Raw genomic sequence first — 22,694 nt, 5'->3', positions numbered from 1 at the left:
CTCAATAAAACCTTTTACTGTTACCATCAAATTACCTTAGAAAAAGTACCCTACCATCTGTTACACTTATAAGGTAGCTCCGGGCTGGGCGGGGGCGGGGGAGGGGGGAGAATTTATTCCACAGGAGAATCATAGGATATAAAGTTGTAAAAAAGTCTCTTCACACAAGCGTAAACTTACAGGACATAATTCTAGCTTACAGAATACCTAAAAATAACTGCTGAATTAAAATACAACATATAAATTATTTTAAATCCCTAGTACACCTACTTCTCTCTGCCTAATAATTTTTATTTTCCTTCATTTCCTTTGTGCTCTTAACTTGCTAACCTACATCAAATTATGGGGAAATAAATAAAACAAATTTTTTAAAAATCAAGCTATTCAGTTATGGATGACTATCTCAGAGATTAGAGAACTACTACTACTAAAGTTCAAGATGATATATTCAATCTGGAGGTTCCTGAAAAACTTAATTTTCCTAGCCATTTGCCCCCCTCTTTAGTAGCCTAAGACAGTTTACTAGCTAATACAAACATAAGATCAGGAGAACTACTGTGTACAGATGGATTAACACAAAACAATCACGATTACAAAACCAACTACAAACATTGGCCTTAGCTATTTATGGAAGACTTACTAGTGTCATGCACTATGTAAGTTACATAGTCTCAAAATTCTTACAACCATCCTATAAAGTGGACATTAGCACGTCTAGAATCTGATACTAACTACTTTAATACACCACCCATCCAAAAAAAACTGCTTCTCTTAACTGGGTATCAATCCACACAGACTACCTTTACACAGTAAAGGTAAAAACAATGGGATAGGGATCAGCAAAAATTTTTTATAAAGGGCCACACAACAAGTACTTTGTGGGTCATACAATCTCCACTGAAACTACTCAACTCTCTCCATATAATTCAAATCTGTGTTGTAGCATGAAAGCAGTAATAGACAATACATAAACAAATGAACACAGCTGTTTTCCAATAAAATTTTATTTATGAACATAAATTCAAATTTCATATAATATTCACATGTAATAAAATATCATCCTTTTGACTTTGGGGGAAACTATGTAAAAATGGTTCTTAGGCCACAGGTTGTAGGCCAGATTTGTATTGTAACATTACTCATTAAGTAACAAATGTGTACGGTCAATTACTAGAATTTAAGCTCCATACGGAAAAGAAACTTGTCTATTTTGCTCACTAGCATGTGGAACACTGCAATCAATACATATTTGCTACATGAATAAATATTTCACTAGGACTGTGAAATGTGTAAAAATTATCAAAATGTGGTTAACATCCACCAAAACTTATCACACATCAAGTAAGTCAATTTAACTAAAAAACAAGTATTCAGGAAATTTAGCACCTAAGAACTTCAGATAGTAAGATAACTTAAAAGAATCTATTTTTAAAAAAGAATCTATTAAATAATTAGACATGTAAAATGTACATTAAAGACATCTGAATTCTTAAAAACAAAATGGATATTGAAACAATAAAGAATTAGACACTAGGGAAAAAACAAAATTTTGAAAGAGAACCAACAAAGTTCTACAAGTGATAAATGCTTTTTTGTTTTGTTTTAAAGGGGCACCTGGGTGGCTCAGTCAGTTAAGTGTCTGACTCTTGAACTTCACTCAGATCTTAATCTCAGGATCATGAGTTTAAGCCCCATGTTGGACTCCATGTTAGGCATGGAGCCTACTTAAAAATAACAATTAAAATTTTTTTTAAAAGAAAAAGAGATGAATGCAATGGAAATATTAAATAGCAGATTAGACAAAGATAAAGATAAAACTTAGTGAATTAGAAGACAGAGCTGAGGAAATTACCTAGAATATGGTACAGAGATGATTCTGACTTTGCCCTTTATCTTTTTTTCTTTTGTATATAAAATACAGGTTAAAGGATATGAAAAAAACAGATTATTATTAATTCTAATAAAAGTTCCAGAGAATAATGTAGAAAGGTAATATCCACAGATAATAATGATTAAAATTTTTCTAGAACCAATGAAAGACATATATCCTTTATCTAAAAAGGCACAATGAAACTGCAGAAGCCCAAAGGCAAAAGGAGTATTCTGTGAAAGGGAAGGGGAAGAATACTAAAACATTTTTAATGCCAAAAAAAGGCCTACTCCTAAGTCCATGCTCATTTGAGAAGAGGAACTACATTAGTTTAAACCAATGATCGATATGGACTTATATTTTACCCACAAGCCATCAAAAATCCGGGAGTATGTAACCCCTCAGGATATACAAAAACTTTCTGAAGGACAAGCAGGCATGTATAGTTTTAAGGAAATCAATTCCTAAATCCTCAATCTCCATTTTTACACTTTCTTAAAACTGATTTACTTTAAAACCCATCTGTAGAAAAGGCATCATACAATATCTCCTTTCCCAACAGACCTTTATCTGTTTTACAAAAGAAAGACAAAATTCTTACCTACTGCATGAGAATCTAAAAACCTTTTAAAAGGAACAATTGGAAATACTAGAATCTCCTTTGGCACAAAAAATAGTAGTAGGTCTTCATATCTTTCCCTGTTTTATAAATATTTCTGTTAAAATATATATATTTCTAACCATGGGTTAGAAACTGGATATTCTAGACCAAAGTTATTAGATTTCCTTAATTTAATTGCAAAATGGAAAGCAAAAGTGATAAAAATTTGCACTTAATGGCTTTGTATATTCTATTCCAATTACAATCAAGAAAAGCAATGCCCCAAGGAGAAAATCAAGTGAGAACAGCTCAAAGAAAGCCTAAGTTTTTAAAACAAGTCTGAAATCCACTGTGTCTTATTGCAACCAAGTAACAAACTCAGGTCAAACCAAAGCTGTATTTTTCTACCTTAGAATTCTGAAGTGAAATGAAACGGCTGCCATGAAGATACAAATTAACATGTATACTTGACTGAAAAATGAAAATATTTACTGATAAATAATGTATCTAATTTAACTGACTGGCAGTACTATATGTAATTTATATATAGATATTTTCCATAGAATAAATGAACATTTTAAAAAAATACACAAAACAAAAATTATAAAATTATAAATTATTTCACAAAAAAAATCGTACTGGCAAAGGCATCCTGCAGTTAACAAGATTTCAATTTTTTAAATTATTTCTCAGAGTATCTAGTTTAAAAAAAAAAGGAATCTAGGGGCGCCTGGGTGGCACAGCGGTTAAGCGTTTGCCTTCGGCTCAGGGCGTGATCCCGACGTTGTGGGATCGAGCCCCACATCAGGCTCCTCCGCTATGAGCCTGCTTCTTCCTCTCCCACTCCCCCTGCTTGTGTTCCCTCTCTCGCTGGCTGTCTCTATCTCTGTCNTTTTTTAAATTATTTCTCAGAGTATCTAGTTTAAAAAAAAGGAATCTAAAAGTAGCAAGTATAATTACTGGCCACTTGTTAAGTTTGACAAAGCCTTTTTAATATACTTCCCCCCAAATACAGAGGGCAATGACTCTGATGACTGGATCACAAATTATTTTTAACTTTTAAATATTAAATTGCTATGTGATTTTTGGCATTTAATTCAAAGGAAAGAATTGAAGGATAATGCTGTAGCAAAACTCTATCCTTATCTATTATATGACCGAGATTTCTCAGCATTTATAAGAAAAAGTTAAGAAGAAAACTGTCAGGTGCCTGAGTGGTGCAGTTGGTTAAGTGTCCGACTCTTGGTTTTGGCTTAGGTAGTGATCTCAGGGTTGTGAGATCAAGCCCCAGGCTCTGTGTGGAGTATGCTTGAGACTCTCCCTCTCCCTCTGCCCACCCCCTATGTTCACTGGCACATGCACGCTCTCTCTCAAATAAATAAATCTTTAAAAAAGAAAAAAGAAAGCAAACTGCTACTGAAAGCTTTATTCTAGCAATAAATAATATTTGTTCGTGGATATGTGAACCAAATGAATAAAGAAGGGAAACATCAGCACAACCCATTTGAAGAAATACATTTCCAATATAATTTTACATAATACGTTTAATAATTATAAGTATCTATAACGTATTTTTAGGTTGTTTAATAATAATTATTATAAGGACAACTCAATCCAGTAAAAAAATACTTAGAACCTTGAAGTGACAGTTATTTAATGTTAAATTTCAATAAATGCATACCTATTAGTGTGATGGAGTAATTAAAAGATTTTCCATTGCATAAAAAGATATCATATGAAGTTAAAATACATAGAAAAAATAAATATATGAAATTAAGTTGTATGGGAAAACTGAACAGAAATATGAATTTAAGGAGAAAAAGGCATAATATAAAATTCCCAACTGTCAAAGAGGAGATGGTACATGTATTTTTAAAATAGATGATGCTGAGTATCAAATCAGAATTATCTTTAGAGATCACTAGATACACATAAATATCATTTAAATTTTATTTTAAAATATCAACACCTACATCCTTAAAAATGTATAAGGCATATATATTTTTTTTAATTAAGGGCATTTTCAAAGGAAAAAACCCACATAAATTGAAAACCAATGTCACATAAGTTAGTAATTAAAAATACCTTTTACTTTTCCCTGCGAAGTACACTATATTTCTGTCCACCTGAAGAACACCTAAACAACAGCACTCTAAGCAATCAAGATGTTAAAGTAAAAGCTAAAGAAAACAGCAATATGAAAAACCTTATAGTTTTTCACTGTAACTTTATAAACGAAAACTTTAGAGTACAAAGAGAAAAACTTCAAATTCTATAAATTCCCTTAATTACGACAAGGTAGAGATATTATGGAAGAAAAAACCCCCCACAAAGATGGGAGGAGAGGACATTAAACGTCCTTAAAATGTTATTCAACTTTAAGTATAGGAAATATGTGAAGAGGGTGCTATGTCAGATCGGTAAAAATTCAAGTCTGACCACATACTTGCAAGATTACAAAGAAATAGGAATTCTCATATATTATTAGTGGGAATGGCAAATGCTAATTCCTGCGAATGAAGCATTTAGCAATAACTAGCAAAATTACATGTAAATTTACCCTCTGAAATGGCAACTGCAATTCTAGGACTCTATCCCACAAATATACTGTAAAGGTATGAAAAAACATAAGTATGAGGCTTTATTTATTTATTTATTTATTTAAGCGTAAGGCTTTATTAAAGCACAGCTTACAATAGCAAAAGACCTGTGCTTAACACTAGGTAACCAACTAAATATTTACTGTTCATCCAGTCACTGGAGTACTATGGAACAATAAAAGAGAAAATAAAGATTTCTGAGTACTTTGCTAGTGGAGTGATCCACAGACCATACTGTTAAGTAAAACAATCAAGGTACCAAATAGTTTGTGGACAGTTTCTCTGAGAAAGGTTGTATATTCTATTAAAAATGAAAAAAAAAAAAAAAGAACAATGAAAGGCTAAACCATGTAATTTTTTTAAAAAAGGTAGTTTATTAGTAAAAGAGAAAAGGATAGAGGGAATCAAAACAAAACTTAGACTTCTCTGAGTAAAACTTCTTTTGTAGATATGACTTTGGAATCATATAAATATTTTCTGTATAATTATAAAACAAATTAAATCATTTCAATTGACTTAAAAGCACAGTAATTTGGAGGTGCCTGGGCTGGCTCAGTCGGAGATGAACTCAGGGTCGTGAATTCAAGCCCCAGGTTGGGTGTAGAGACTACTTAAAATAAATATATTTTTTTTTAAAGTTCACTTAAAAAAAACAAAACACAGTAATTTAAATACACATTCCTAGTAGGATATACCTGGTGGTGCCACCAAACACCAACAAGCAAACAGAATGAAAAAAACTTCAAATTGTTTTATTAATAATTCTATTTGTATTGGTATTGTGAAACTATTTATCTAGTAGTACAAACCAAATAAGTAACTAAGTTAACATCATTTGGAACAAAGACACTAAACCCAGAAGCCATAAAAGAAAAAAAAAAAACAAAAACAATGTATTTAACAACATAAGAAAATACATTTTCTCAAAGGCAATAATAACCAAACGCAAAGACAAGACACTAGTGAAAAAAAAACTGGTTTAAAATATTAGCTTATAGTATCACAGCAAGGGACCAATTTCTCCAAAACACTGTTATTTCATCAAACCTAAGAAACCATTATAAGATACATACCACTGTAAATACTAATGTGCAAGAAAATCTTTCTAATTAAACCATGTCATGCCATTATTATAAGATGGATCTAGACAGATTTCAGAGATGTCAAAAATGTGAGAAAATGTGTGCCTAGGCTCAAAAAAAAAAAAGAATTTCTACAAATCAATAATATTCTAAAGATTAAATAGAATAATGGGCGAAGGATATTAACTGGTTATTATCAAGAAGTACATAGACTACACATATGAAAACACATTCAAGCTCATTCACAATAAAAGAAATATAAATTGTCGATTAAGACTACATCAAGATACTATTTTTTTTAATGGACAGACTTTTTTTAGAGATTATTTACTTATTTATTTATTTGAGAGAGAGCATGAAAGAGAGCAAGCACAAGCAGGTGGGAGCAGCAGAGAGAGAGGGAGAAGCAGACTCCTTGCAGAGCAGGGAGCCCCAATGCAGGGCTCAATCCCAGGACCCTGAGATCATGACCAGAGAAAAAGGCAGACACTTAACGGACTGAGCCACCCAGGTGCCCCAAGATACTATTTTTTGCTGACAAATATCAAAAGGTTGATAACACTGTGACAAGTGTGTGGGGAAACAGGCATACTCAGACATTGATGGTAAAAGTGTAAATCAGGTATAACAAAATTAGAAATGTATCTGTCCTGATACAGCAGCTCTACTGTTAGGAATTCATCCTAAAGATACGTTTGTATACGTGCAAAATAACCCATATAGAAGGCTACTCTACTCAACTTATTTTATGGCAAAAAGAAAAGGTGGACAACACTATAAATATCCTTCAATAGTGGTACTGGACAAGAATAGTACATCATAAATGGAATACTATACACCCACTGAAAAGAACAAGGGTGCTTTTAATGGACGCTTATGGATGGTCTCTAAGATACGTTAATTTTAAAAAAGATTAAAAATCGCATACAGTATACTATTAATTGTGTTAATGTAAGAGGGTAGAGCAAGAATATATATATTTTCTTTGTAACACATAAAATCTCTGATGGAACGACCAAGACACTGGGAACACCACTAGACTTGGGTAGGGAAGTGGGTGGTTGGGAATGTCAATTAAAAAATTAAAAAATCCTTCTTTTGAAGTATCAGTTTTTAGTATATAACCTAAAAAATATACCAAAAAAAGTTAATAAAGCAACACTTGCCTTTTTTCCTTTTGGAGTCGCAGAATCCTCATCTTCATCTACACTGAGTAGATTTGCCTCACTATACAGAAAATAAGGGGAAAAAAAAACCTTAAGTGACAATTACAACCCATACATTAAATTCAGAAGTTTTAATCTCCTTGCGTACCCAATTCAGGGATCAGCAAACTTTTTCTATAAAGGGCCAGAGAGTAAATTAGGCTTTGTAGGCTATATAATCTCTACACCAACTACTCTATTATTTTAGTATGAAAGCGGCCACAGATCGTGTGTGGCTGTATTCCAATAAAATTATTAACAAAATCCAATGCTGGGCCAGACTGGGCCCGTGGGCCATGGTTTGTTGATCCCTGCTATAAACAAACATACAATTTTTGTTTCCGTAACCGTAGATTTCATATATGGTCATTCATTTTTCCTTTCTGTCTTAGATTTAAAATTAGGAGAAAAGAACAAAGAAACAAAACAGAGAAAAAAATGGTAGGAAAACCTTAGCTGATGTAAAAAAAAAAAGTAATTCCAATAGTGTTACCAGAGTAAAATAGTCATACCTTTGCAACTCTTAGAAATATCAACACTTTAGAATGACTGGCCTAAGACTCTCAAAGATAAGACTGACATATCTATTAACAGTTCATGGTAATCTCAAGATATGAAAAAAGCTGAAGCTCCCAAGGATCTTACTATAATGATGAGCCGAAGAGTGTAATTCATAAATGAAATATACAGAACAGGTAACACTTTAAAATACAATTTTTTTTTACATAATATGACAAATTTAACAAAGTCAAAATACATTCTTCTAAAGACAATTGTGCAGACCTATTTTTAGTAAAATCCTAGCTATTTATAATAAAAATATACAATGTTCCATTATTGTTTATAGACATCCCAACTTTTTTAATACTAAAAATTCTCTCCTTCCAAACATTTTACAAAAATGTTTAAAAGGTGACATGCTTTCTACTCCATTTCAGATTTAATTTTTTGAAACTACATAAATACTAAGTATCTGTAATAAAAAATTATTTTAAATTAAAAACAAAGAAAAAAAGAAACAAGAGAAAGACAACCATAAAATACCAATTTTAGCTGAGAAACTTATAGGTTCAAAGCTCTCCTTCAAATAAAAGTTCACTTCAATCCATTATCTCATAGATGAAAGCACATAAAAGTGGTAATGATGAACGGAGCTGTTCCCCAGACAGAAGTGAAGCTCCCACAATATTCAGCCAATATACTCTGAATGACTTCTTGTGTAAAAAAATTTTAAAAATACTTATAGTTTTGGTAGAACTATATGTGTTTATACATAATGTGTATGTCTATATATATAATGTATATATATTTGTGTATCTCTGAATTTGTGCTAACCAGTGGAAAACCAGATCAATAAATCAAGGCACCTAATGGCAGTGATGAATTTACAATACAAATATCATGATCTACAAAAGGTTCTATTAAAACTATCATTTAAATTTTACAAAGCAGACATTTCAAGCACACTAACAGAATAATCAATACTTTAACTTCTGTCTGGATCAACATCTGTGTTTATCATTTATATTGTTTCTGCTTTCTCTGGTGGTAATGTGATCTAAGATGGATGGGACAACTGTAAAGAAAGATACTATAGCACTTAAACTTTCACACAAAATTCAGGGGTTTTAATCTGGGTTCACTTATTCATGATAAATGGCAGCTTCTCAAATCACACTGCCTGAACAGAATTTCATTTTTTAAAAAAGCCCAATTTCTTTAATTGAAAATCTTCAACAGTCAATTTTTAATTGTAAGCTTAAACGTATCACATGCATATATCTACACATTTCAAAAGATGGAGAAACAGCAAAATTATTTAATAAAAAAACTGCATTTTCTTCCCTTGATGTTACTGTAATAGACATTTTTTTTTAAAGAATACCATACTCTTAAAAATACTTCCATGGAATATAAATCATTTTTTAATGAAATGTCATCCTTAAAAAATATCTGAGGTTAAAAAAAGTTCTTACTCTTTCTCTGGATCTCCTTCACTTTCGTCTCCATGATCAAAGCTCCAATTATTTTTAAAACCTCCATCTCTCTTAGATTCTGATCTAGCCAAAGCTGAAATAAAAACAAACTGAGATAAGTATTCAAAAGAATTACTCAATAAAAGCATTTCCCAAGCTCTTTGATTAGTCTAAATTTTCTCTTAATTTTCTTGCTTTTTGACTATTTCTTATAAACATCTTATTTCCTCTAAAGCAAAAAAGAACACATTAAAATCTGTTTTTGCTAATTTACAGTTGTCCATATGCATGAGTGTATTATGAAGAAGCCCAAATTAGTAAGATATAATAAAAATGGGGGAAGCACATGATTATGTATGAAATATATAAAAATCAACCCAGTATCTCCATATTTGATCACTAATCCTAGAAATCAGAACCTCTTAGCTTGCCCTATTTATGAGAACTATATCCAGACCGCTAGCCTTTTCTTTACCTCAATCCTCTCTGCCTTTAACAGAAGAGAAACTAGGTTTTCTGCATTGACAATATGATGAACTCGATGTCCAGGAAAACTCTCTACATCAGAACACCAAACATGCTCACAATGAGTTTTAAAAAATTTTTAAGTGCATGGCTGAAACCCCTTGAAGCCATAAACGACTAGGAAATGTGAACTCAGAGAGATGAATGAAGTTCTGAAGCTGGCATTTGTCTTGGAGTCATATGACAAAAACGTGATGTCCTAGAACTGGGGCTTTAAGATCAAGTTTGGGATGTCAGCAAGACAAGGGGTCAGACTGAAGACCAGAAGACCTGAAGAGTAACCTTCCAATTAGGTGACCAAGGGAAAAAAAAAGAAACTGAAAAACACTGGAAATAATTAAGAAGTCTTGTCTTTGCTCTGGGTTTTTGGGTTGAACTGAAGACAAAGTATATTTACCCCATGGTTAAATGAATTCCTAATCATAAGCTCACAATTACTCAGGTTTGGGACCAGAATTTTCATATCCATACCTACATGATCCAGAAAAGCCTATAATTAAAATAGTCTCACAAAAGAAGATGCTGAATATCACTGAACGTTAGGGAAATGCAAATTAAAACTATAATGAGATATTACTTCACACCCATTTGAATGGCCATTATTTTTCTAAAACATAAAATAATAAGTATTGGTAAGGATGTGGAGAAATCAGAACTTCTATGCATTGCTGGTGAGAATGTAAAATGGTGCAGCTAACATGAGAAGTATGACAGTTCCTCAAAAAGTTAAACATAGATTTACCTTATAATCCAGAAGTCCCACTTCTAGGTATATATGCAAAATAACTCAGAGCATGGACACCAACGCTCATAATAGCATTTAAAATAGCCAAAGGTGAAAACAACCCAAACATCAAAAGACAAATTAATAAATAAAATGTGCTGTATGCACATACATGTACACACATACATACACAGGAATATTATTCAGGCATAAAGAAATGAATTCTGATACATGCGACAACATGGATGAACCTTGAAAACATTACAATGAGTTAAATAAACTAGACATAACAAATACTATATGATTCCACTTAAATGAGGTATCTAAGATGGGCAAATCCAGAGGCAGAAAGTAGGTAGAAGTTAACGGGCTGGGCAAAGAGAAGAACGGAGAGTTATTTCTTAACTGGTACACAGTTTTTGTTTGGGTTGATGTAAAAGTTCTGGAATCAGGTAGTGGTGATGGCTGCACAACATTATTGAAGTACTTAATGACAATCTAATATTGTACTCAAAAATGGTTAAAATTGTAAATTTTATATTATGTACATTTTGCCACAATAAAAAGCTATTTTTAAAGGCCAAAAAAAAAAGACCACCTCTCCATGTCTAACAGAATCAAATATAAATCCTCTCTAAAAAAATATAAAATTTCAATGCAAGCCTTAAAAAGTCTCAAAGAATATGAGCATACAACCAAAAATATCATGAAATAGGAAGGAACAAATCACCATGAGCAAATCTGAAACTTCTTTACATGCATACTGGGATTGAACAAATAATAAATAGTATATAATGGAAGCAAGGTTTTTCCCTGTCAGAGAAAGAGGTTACAAAAACGCAACAGAAAAAACTACAATGAACTCTATTCATTCTAATGGTACTTGGGTAAGAGTTAACAATATGAACTCGTATTTCTTTGATATACATACAGATAGATAAAAGGAAAATATACAGGTATGTCTTGTACCATGGGTTAGTAGAATACAAAACTAAGGCTTTGTCCTCTGAGAAGATCTCGAGGAGAGTGACACCACAGTGACAACAAGCACACTTACAACCAGATCTTGATTTCTAAATACGATTCTCTAATAAAAGGAGCCCTTTTCCTAGAAGAATTGACTAACTGTAGGGATGGAGCAGAGAAAATACAAGATTAGTCCAGAGTATTTTCTATGCCAGAAAATAAGGAGGTTCATTGCTTTTTTAAGATGGGGTAATGTCAAAAGGTTTCAGAAGCCAAACTAAACCTCCCAATAGTTAGTTGAACAAAGGTGAATCAATTTTAGGAAAAACAAACAACAACAGTATTGGATTATAACCCCCAAAATAAAACAAATATTCACGAATCCATACTGGCATAAAAGACTGAATAAATAAATAAATGGGGAGAAAAGACCTATCTTCCTTTTTTTTTTTTTTTTAGATTTTATTTATTGGAGGGAGAGAGAGAGAGAGAGATTGAGAATGAGTAGGAGGGAGCAGCAGAGCGAGAGGGAGAAGCAGACTCCCCACCAAGCAGGAAGCCAATGCAGGGCTCAACCCAGGACCCCAAGATCAAAACCTGAGCCGAAGGCAGACACTTAACCAACTAAGCCAACCACGTGCCCCAAGACCTATCTTCCTTAAAAAAGAATTCCAAACGATATGTGCACAAACTCTTTCCTATAACATATGAAACTTAATTTCCCTTCCCTTCAGTATACACCAGACTTAGGAACTCACTTCCAAGAACTGACTGCAGAAGGGAAAAAAGTAAATTGACAGTGAAAAATGTGACAATCATTACCTCGGCCTTGATTAAGGTTAACATCAAAAGTGAGGTCTTATTCACAGGATATACTGTTTAATATGTTGTGATGAAAATGCCACTTCAGCTCTGTGGTCTTCTTCCCAAAAACTCGTAATGCCAGTTTAATCATAAGAAAACATCAGGTAAACTCAAACTGAAAAACAGTTTATGAAATACCTGACTAGTATGCTTTTAAAACCATCAAGGTTATGAAAAACAAGGAAAGATTAAGAAACTATACACATCAGAGGAGACAAGGAGATGTAACAACCAAATGCAGTGTGGTATGCTGGATTGGACCCTGGATTTAAAAAAGGAGATCAGTGAAACAATAACGGAAATCCAAATAAAGTCTGTAGTTTAGGTAATAGTCTTATACTTATGTTAATTTCCAAGTTTTTGACAAACGTACTATGATCATATAAGGTGCCAACACTATGGAAAGATGCATAAATGGTAAACATCTTTGAAACTTCTCTACAAATTTAAAATCATTCCCCAAAAAGAACCATAAAAAAATCAAATGCAAAATGAACCCGTTTTAATAAAAAGATGGTTAGGGGGTACCTGGGTGACTCAGTTCAATGTCTATCTTTGGCTCATGTCATGATCTTGGGGGCCCAGGATGGAGCCCCAGGTTAGGCTCCCTGCTTAGCGGGGAGTCTGCTTCTCCCTCTCCCTCTGCCCCAACCTCTCGCTCATGTACGTGCACACACACTCTCTCTCTCAAATAAATAAATATCTTTTTAAAAAATAAAAAAGGATGGCTAGGTGAAAGCTATGCTACCAAGACAGAAAAAGTAATAAACTACAATGATTACTGGCCTAATAAAGACTCATAATCCAGCAGCTAGTATCCATCGAATGAGTCAGGCAAGTTAATCAAAAAAGCCACCAGGCAGCAAAAAGTCAAAATCAAAAGATGTTTATTATTTACACACTGAAGGAACTAGGGTTCTATACACACAATTCTAACAAATTGTCATATGATTTCCTAATTGACAGATTAGAACCTGTAAATGAATAAATGAAAGAATAACCTCATGAAAGTGATTATTGTCAATAAAAAAATAAATTATAAAATGCAAACATATTTTTAAAATATGAGTTTAGGGCAACTTGGAGTAGAAACAAAAACTTAAATCCTCAAAAGTCTTTGAGAGTATTACCACATTTCAATATCCTGCTGTGGTTGACATTAGTAATAATGAGAGTGGAAAATTAGGTCCACTATACTCCACTTACAAAATTGAGTGGAAGGAGAGATAAAGGATGAAGATAGATCCCACTTAAGTATCACAAATTAAATACATTCATTTTACTCCATATCCTTCACTAAAATGACAGTAATGGAAGGAGGGGAGAGAAAGTAGAAATGCTTAAGAACAAAAAGAAAACCAGAAAGGAGATGATAATAAATGAGAGATATAACTAAATTGATGAAAGACTAAAATCTGATGGATGGGGAGGAACTGACTTAGTTAACTAGATAAAGCAAACCTAAATATCTACAAGGCACAAATATTAGCAAACTGACAGAACGAGATTTGAACATTGCTGCATCAATAAAAGAAACTGACTCCATAAATATTCAGACCCAAAAGGCCTCTCAAGCTATTAACTTTAAAAAAAAAAAAAAGGGCTATTCTGATTTCATGGGAAGTTAATTCAGTTCCCTGTTGTTGTTGTTGCTGTTGTTTTTAAGTAAACTCTACCCCCAACGTGGGACTCAAACTCATGACCCCAAGATCAAGAATCACATGCTCTAACAACTGAGCCAGCCAGGCACCCCTCTAGTAACTTCTTTCAATCTCCTAAGAAATAGTAACAAATTTTATTTTCCCAGAATATAAAACAAAGAGCAGCATTCTACAGTTCATTTTGCAAAGTGAGAATACCTAATTCCAAACCTGACTATAACATTGAAGGAAGGAAAATTACCACTTTCTCATGGAGACAGATACAAAACCCTAAATAAAATACTAGCAAATCAAATCCAGTAATATGTAAAGAGCAATATATTGTAATTAAGTAGAGTTTAAATCCCAAATCAAGAGTTAACATTTGAAAATTATAAATATAATTCACAAAACACTTCACAACAAATAGAAAACACTAACAAATACTGTAGATATTAATTCAACTATATCGATAATCATTCTGAACATCAATGGTTTAGATGCACCAATCAAAAGACAGAGGTTCTCAAAGTGGATCAAACAAGACCCAACCATATGTCACCATATGCATCCTACAAAAAATGTACTTTAAATAGATACTAAGTAGACATATATAGATTAAAGGTAAAGAGAGGGAGAAAATATACCATGCTAACAATAAACAAAAGAAAGCAGGAGTAGCCGTTATTTTCAGACAAAGCAGATGTCAAAGCAAAGAAAGTTCTAATTAGAGATGAAGAAGGGCATTATGTTACTTTAACAGTCAATTCTCAAAGACGACATAACAATCCCTAACAGGTATACACTTAGCAACAGTGTTAAACTACGTGAGGCAAAAACTAATAGAACTGCAAGAAGAAATAGATGAATCCATTATCATAGCTGGAGACTATAACATTCCTGTATTAGAAATGGACTGTTCCATTTCTAATGCGGGCAGAAAATCAGCTCAGAACACAGCTGACCTCAATAATACCAATCAACTGGAGATTACTGACATCTACAGACCACTTCATCCAACAACAGAGAAACCGCATTTTTTCTCAAGTTCACATGGGACAATCACAAAGACTACACTCTGGGCCATAAAGCACTTTAAACAAATTTATAGAAACAGAAATCACACAACATCTGCTCTCAGACAACAAAAGGATTAAACTAGAAATCTATTTAACAGAAAGATAAGCTAGAAATCAATAACTGGAAAATTCCAAAATACATGGAAGACTAAATAACACACCTCTGAACAAAAAAATGGGTCAAAGAAGCAATCTCAAAATAAATTTAAATATTTTGAACTAAATGAAAGTGAAAGTACAACTTTACAAATTCTTGAGATACAGTGAAAACTGCATACAGGTAAATTTATAGCATAAAATGCATGTGTAAAAGATCTATGGGCATCTGGGTGGCTCAGTCAGTTAGGCATCTGAATCTTGATCTCAGCTCGGGTCTTATCTCAGGGTTGAGATCTACAATAATCATCTAAGCTTCTATCTCAGGAACCAGAAAAAGCAATTCAAATCCAAAATAAGCAGAAGAAAAGAGATAATACAAATTGGAACAGAAATAGCCAAATTGAATAGGGAACCAACAGAGAAAAACCAACAAAACCAAAGACTAGTTCTTTGAAGACTGATAACAATCAACAGGCTTCAAGCCAGGCTACCTAAAAAGAGGAGGACACAAATTACTAATATCACAAATGAAAAAAGGAACATCACTACAGATCCCATGGATGGTAAAAGAATAAAGGAATACAATTAACAACTCCACATCCAAATTTGGAAATGGACCACTTCCTTGAAAGATACAAGCTACCAAAACTCACACACAAAAAACAGACAATCTAAATAGGCCTCTATCTATCAAAGAAATTGCATCAGTAATTACTTTCCGAAACAGAAAGCACCAAGCCCAGGTGGATTCACTGGTGAATTCTACCAAACACTTACAGAAGAAATTGTATCAATTCTCTATAATTTCTTTCAAAAGATAGAAGCATTCTATGAGACCAACATTACCCTAATTATCAAACCAGACAAAGACATTATAAGAAAACTACAAACAATATCCCTCATGAACACAGATGCAAAATATTAACAAACTGAATCCAACAATGTTTAAGAAGAATTATACACCATAACCAAATGGAATTTGTCCTAGCTTTGCAAGGTGGACTCAACATTCAAAAATCAATTAATGGAATCCATTAAGTCACTGAATACTCTAAAATTAAAGAAAAGTCACACGATCATCTCAATAAAGGCAGAAAAAGCACTTGATAAAATTCAACTCCTATTCATGATAAAAAAAAAAAAAACTCAGTAAACTAGGAAGACTGGGAAACTCCCTAAACTTAGTAAAGAGTATCTAGAAAAATCTACAGCTAACATCATACACAATAGTGAGAAATCGAAGCTCTTCCGCTAAGATCAGGTACAAGGGGAAAATGACCCTCTCATTCCTTTTCAACACTACACTGGGAGTTCTAGCTAATTCAGTAAAGTAAGAAAAGGAAATAAGAGGGATATAGATTGGGAAGGAAGAAATAAAACTGTCTTTGCTCACAGATGATATGATCAGTTACACAGAAAATCCAAAAACAGTCAATTAAAAAAACCTTCTGCAACTAATAAACAATTATAGTTAAGTCCGCAGGATAGAAGGTTGATAGAAAAGTTCAATTGCTTTCCAATAAACCAATAATGAAAAAGTGGGATTTGAAATTAAAAACACAATACCACTTACATTAGCATGCCCCAACACATAATACTTAGCTATAAAGCTAACAAAATATGTACAAGATCTATATGACGGAAACTACAAAACCATGATAAATGAAATCAAAGCAGAACTAAATAAAAACACGGAAAGCACAACTCAGTATTATCAAGTTACCAATTCTTCCCCACTTCATAGATTCAATGCAATCTCAATCAAGATCTCAGCAAGTTATTTTGTAGATGGTAAAAAACAGAGTCTATAGTTTATGTACAGAGGCCAAAAACCCAGAATAGCCAACACAGTGTTTATGAAGAACAAATCTGGAGGACACTACCCAATTTTTTTTTAAAGATTTTATTTATTTATTTGACACAGAGAGAGACAGGCAGTGAGAGTGGGAACACAAGCAGGGGGAGTGGGAGAAGAAGAAGCACTCTCCCAGCAGAGGAGCCTGATGCGGAGCTCGATCCCAGAACGCCGGGATCACGCCCTGAGCCGAAGGCAGAACGCTTTAACGGCTGAGCCACCCAGGCACCCCAACACTACTCAACTTTGAGTCTTACTATAAACCTACAATAATCAAATCGGTATGGTGTTGGCAAAAGAACAGACAAATCAGTAGAAAAAAAACAGAGAGCCCAGAATAGAGCCACATGAACATAATATAATTGATCTCTGACAAAGGAGCAAAGGCAATAACGGAATAAAAATTAGTCTTTTCAAAAAATGGTGCTGGAACTGGACATCCACATGGAAAAAAAAATGAGTCTAGACACAAACCTTAGATCCTTCAAAAAAATTAATTCAAAATTGACCATATACCAAAATGTAAAATGCAGAACTATAAAATTCCTACAAGATAACACAGGAGAAAACCTAGATAACCTTGGGTATGCCAACGACTTTTTAGATACAGCACCCAAGGCACAATCCATGAAAGAACTGATAAACTAGACTTCAATAAATTAAGAACTTCTGGGGGAACCCTCTTACACTGTTAGTGGGAATGCAAACTGGTGCAGCCACTCAAGAACAGTATGGAGATTTCTCAAGAAGTTAAAAATAGAACCACCCTATGACCCAGCAATTGCACTACTAGGTGTTTATCCAAAATATACAAAAATACAAATTCAAAGGGGTAGTACATACATCCCAATGTTTATAGCAGAATTATCAACAATAGCCAAGCTATGAAGAGAGCCCAAATGTCCATCGACTGACGAACGGATAAAAAAGATGTAGTGTATATCTACAGAATATTACTCAGCCATCAAAAAGAATATAATCTTGCCATTTGCAATGACATGGTTGGCACTAGACTGTATTATGCTAAGTGAAATAAGTCAAAAAACAAATACCATATGATCTCACTCATCTGTGGAATTTAAGAAAGAAATCAAATGAACACATAGGAAGGAAGGGAAGGGAGAAAGGGAAATAAACCATAAGACTCTTAAAGAACAAACTGAGGGTTAGGGAAGTGGGTGAAAGGTATTAGGGAGGACACTTGTGATGAGCACTGCGTGTGGTATGTAAGTGATGAATCACTGAATTCTATTTCAGAAACCAATATTACACTGTGTGTTAACTAAGTAAAATTTAAATAAATTTTAAAAAAGTAGAATCAGACTATCAGTTAAACTTAGGGGGAAAAAAAACTTCTTCTCTAAAAAAGATAATGTCAAGAAAATTAAAAGACAATCCACAAACTGGGAGAAAATATTTGCAGAAGACACATCTGATAAAGGACTATATCCAAAATATACAAAGAACTCTTAAAAGTCAATAATAAGGGGGCACCTAGGTGGCTGCATTAAGCGTCTGCCTTCAGCTCAGGTCGTGATCCTGGAGGCCCCAGGATCAAGCCCTGCGTTGGGCTCCCTGCTTAGCGGGGAGTCTGCTTCTCCCTCTGCCCCTCACCCACTTATGCTTGCGCGCGCTCTCTCTTTCTCTTACTTTCTCTCAAATAAAATCTTTTAAAAAGTCAACAATAAGAAAACAAACTCAATTAAATAATGGGCAAAAAGAGAAAGGAGGGTCCTAGGATAGGCAAATGGGTGAAGGGGAGTAGGAGATACAGGCTTCCTATTATGGAATGAATAAGTCACAGGGATAAAAGGCACCATACGGGGTGCCTGGGTGAAGCAGTTGGTTAAGCATCTAACCTTCGGCTCGGGTCCTGATCTCAAGAGTCTTCAGATCCAGTGGAGTATGCTAAAGACTCTCTCCCTCTGCCCCTTCCCCTGCTCACGTGCTCACATCCTCTCTCTCTCTCTCTCAAATAAATAAATAAATCTATTAAAATAAAAGGCACAGCATAGGGAATATAATCAACAGTATCATAATAGCATCGGATGGTGACTGATGGTAGCTAAACTTGTGGTAAGCATAATGTATAGACTTGTGGAATCACTATGTTGCACAGCTGAAACTAATTTACTACTGTGTCAACTATTCTTCAATTTTTTAAAAAAGGAAAGGGCCAAACACCTTAACAGACACCTCACCAAAGGTATAAAGATGGCAAATAAGCCTATTAAAAGATGCTCCACATCATAGGTCATCAGAGATAAGCAATTTAAAACGAGATACTACTACACACCTAGCTAACCTCTGGAACACGGACACCAACTGCTGTTGAGGATGTGGAACAGTAAGAATTCTCACTCACTGCTGGTGAGAATACAAAATGGTACAGTTTGTACCATTTTGCAAAACTTACACATACTGTTACCATACAGAAACTGCACTCCTTGGTATTTAAGGAGTTAAAAACTTATGTCTGCACTGAAATCTGCACACAAATGTTTACAGCAACTTTATCATAACTGCCAAAACTTGGAAGCAACCGAGATGTCCTTCACTAGGTGAATGGATAATTATGGAATATTATTTCCCTAAGAAGGAATTAGCTATCAAGCCATGATAAGACATGGAGGAAACTTATATGCATAATACTAACTGAAAGAAACAAATATGAAAAAGCTACATACTATATGATTTCAACTATATGACACTCTGGAAAAGGCAAAACTATGGGGACAGTAGAAAGATCAGTAGTTGCCAGGAGTGTGTTGGGGAGGCAGGTCTGAAGGATGAATAGGTGGAGCACAGAATTTTATGGCACTGAAAATACTCCGTATGGTATTATGATAATGGATACAAGTCATTACACATTTGTCCAAACCCACAGACTCTACAACAGCAAGACTGAATCATACTGTAAATATGGACTTTGAGTGATTATGATGTGTCAATCTAGGTTTATTTAAGTGATCTCTACACAGAACATGGGGCTCAAACTCACAACCCCAATCAAGAGTCCCATACTCTTCCGCCCGAGCCAGCTAGGTGCCCCTATGCTAATATACACTTACCAAATGTAATTAATATACCACTCTGTCAGGAGATGTTGATACAGGTGGAGGCTATGCATGTGTGGAAGTAGAAGGTCCATGGAAAATCTTTGTATCTTCCTCTCAACTTTGCTGTGAACCTAAAACTACCCTTAACAATTTTTTTTTTAAAAATATATGTTTTGCGTGGTTAGGGAAAAAAGTCTGTTTTTTCCAGTTTCGTTGAGATATAATTAGCATATACCACTGTATAAATTCAAGGTGTGCAGAATAGTGACTTGACTTACATGTATTGTGAAATGATTACCACTGTAAGTTCAGTTAACATCCATCACCTCACATAGATACAAAACCAAAAGTTTTTTTCCTTGTGATGACAACTCATCACATGAAAACTCATGAGAACTTTTCCCTGTGATGATTTACTGTCAACAACTTTTAAAAATACCACACAGGAATGTTAACTATAGACATCATTTTGTACATTAAATCCCCAGTACAGGAAGTTTGTACCTTCTGACAACCTTCTCCAAGGCCCCTATCCCTCTCCTCATTCCTTGCCTCAGATAATCACAAATCTGATCTTTTTTCTAGACTCCATATATGAGATCATACAGTATTTGTCTTTCTGTCTGACTTATCTCACTTAGCATAATGCCCTCAAGGTCCACATATGTTGTCACAAATTATAGAGTTCCTCATTTTTTATGGTTGAATAATATTCCATGTATATGTATACTACAACTTCTTTATCCATTCATCTGTCAGTGGACACTTAGGCTTTTTCCATGTCTTGGTTATTATAAATAATGCTATTATGAACATGTGGGTGCAGCTATCTCTTTGACATAGCGTCTTTCTTAAAATTTTAAGTTTTTACATACAGTGTAATATTAGTTTCATGTGTATAATATAGTGATTCCACACTTCCATACAACACCCAGTGCTCATCACAAGTACATTCCTTAATCCCCATTACCTATTTAAACTTCACCCACCTCCCCCTTGACATTGTTTCCTTCAGATATATTCCCAGAAGTGGAATGATGAGTGATAGTTGAGCACCTTTTCATGTACCTGTTGGCCATCTGTATGGCTTCTTTGGAAAAATGTCTATTCAAGAACTTTGTCCATTTTTTTTTAATGGTGCCTGAACTCATAACCCTGAGATCAAGACCTGAGCTTAGATCAAGAGTTGGATGATTAACCAACTGAGCCATCCAGATGCCCCTCCTTTGTCCATTTTTAATTGAATTATTTGGAGGGTTTTTGCTAATGAGTCATAGGAGTTCTTTGTATATTTTGGATATATGATTTGCAAATATTTAATAAAGTCTTTAAAATATTTTTTAATATAAAGGAAACATAATTATATATACTACAAATAGATTTCCAAAATCTGTTAACCCAACCTATATACCTGACTGGCACTACTGCTGTCATAAAAACTAAAGAATAGTAATTAATAAAACAAAAAAGTTGTAATACAAAGGACCAAAAAGACCAAAGATTTCTTACATCACAAAAAGCACAAGCCATCGGGGAAAAACAACAAATGACTATGGTACAGTAAAAACTTCTGTTCATAAAGTAATTCCATTCATTAAAAACTAACCATTTCATAAGATATATGTTCAATTCATATAATTTAACAAATCCAATTTACTATGCAGAGTATATAATGAACCCCAACATTCCAAAAGAAAAACAAAATAGGCAGAATAATGAGCAATTAAGAACAGAAATACACACACACAAAAAACAAAAGCACAAAAACAAACTTATAGGGTATTTTATTTACTCACGTGCACCAAGCTCACAGAATAGGAATTAACTCTAGGTTAGCACTCAATANTTAAGAACAGAAATACACACACACAAAAAACAAAAGCACAAAAACAAACTTATAGGGTATTTTATTTACTCATGTGCACCAAGCTCACAGAATAGGAATTAACTCTAGGTTAGCACTCAATATTTTTTGAATGTTGAATGAACAATGAATAATTTTTTAATGGAGCAAGAAAGATATTTAATCTCACTATAAGCTATATAATCTCACTATTATAAATTAAAACCACCATCTGATAATCCCATTGGACTAGCAAAAAGTAAAACATCAAACATGAAGTGGGTGATGATGTGTATAAACTGGAAAACTTATTTTTTTAATAATATTTTTTTAAAAGATTTTATTTATTTATTAGAGAGAGAGAGAGAGCACATGAGCAGGAGCAGAGAGGGAGCAGGGAACCTGACAGGGAGCTTGATCCCAGAACCCTGGGATCATGACCTGAGCTGAAGGCAGATGCTTAACCAACTGACACACCCAGGCACCCATTAACTGGAAAACTTAAAAAGTGTTAGTCAAACCACTTTGGAGATCAGTTTGACAATATCCACATGAAGCTGAAATTGCACATGACCTAATAATTCCATTGCTAAGGGATACACTAGCTCAGGTGTCAGCAAAGTACGCCCTGCCAAATCTGTCCTCTTGCCTCTTTTCTATGAGGCCCATGAGCTAATGGCTTTAACATTTTTAAATGGTTGGGGGG

General features: G+C 33.9%; 1 protein-coding gene across 10 annotated transcripts in view; it reads right to left on the bottom strand.

Annotated features, from left to right (window-relative positions):
• The window catches only part of SENP6 (SUMO specific peptidase 6), a 129,685-nt gene that overhangs the window by 87,513 nt on the left and 19,478 nt on the right, over positions 1–22,694 (bottom strand). For all 10 annotated transcript variants that reach the window (XM_034648243.1, XM_034648247.1, XM_034648252.1 and 7 more), the window contains exons 2-3: positions 9,335–9,428; positions 7,320–7,380 (exon numbers count right to left, since the gene is read on the bottom strand). In XM_034648243.1, coding sequence (XP_034504134.1) covers positions 7,320–7,380; positions 9,335–9,428 — 155 coding nt within the window. The remainder of the gene's footprint in view (positions 1–7,319; positions 7,381–9,334; positions 9,429–22,694) is intronic.

The sequence above is a fragment of the Ailuropoda melanoleuca genome, chromosome 19, assembly GCF_002007445.2.
Source record: "Ailuropoda melanoleuca isolate Jingjing chromosome 19, ASM200744v2, whole genome shotgun sequence".
Taxonomy (NCBI): domain Eukaryota; kingdom Metazoa; phylum Chordata; class Mammalia; order Carnivora; family Ursidae; genus Ailuropoda; species Ailuropoda melanoleuca.
This window is presented reverse-complemented; position numbering and strand designations above follow the sequence as displayed.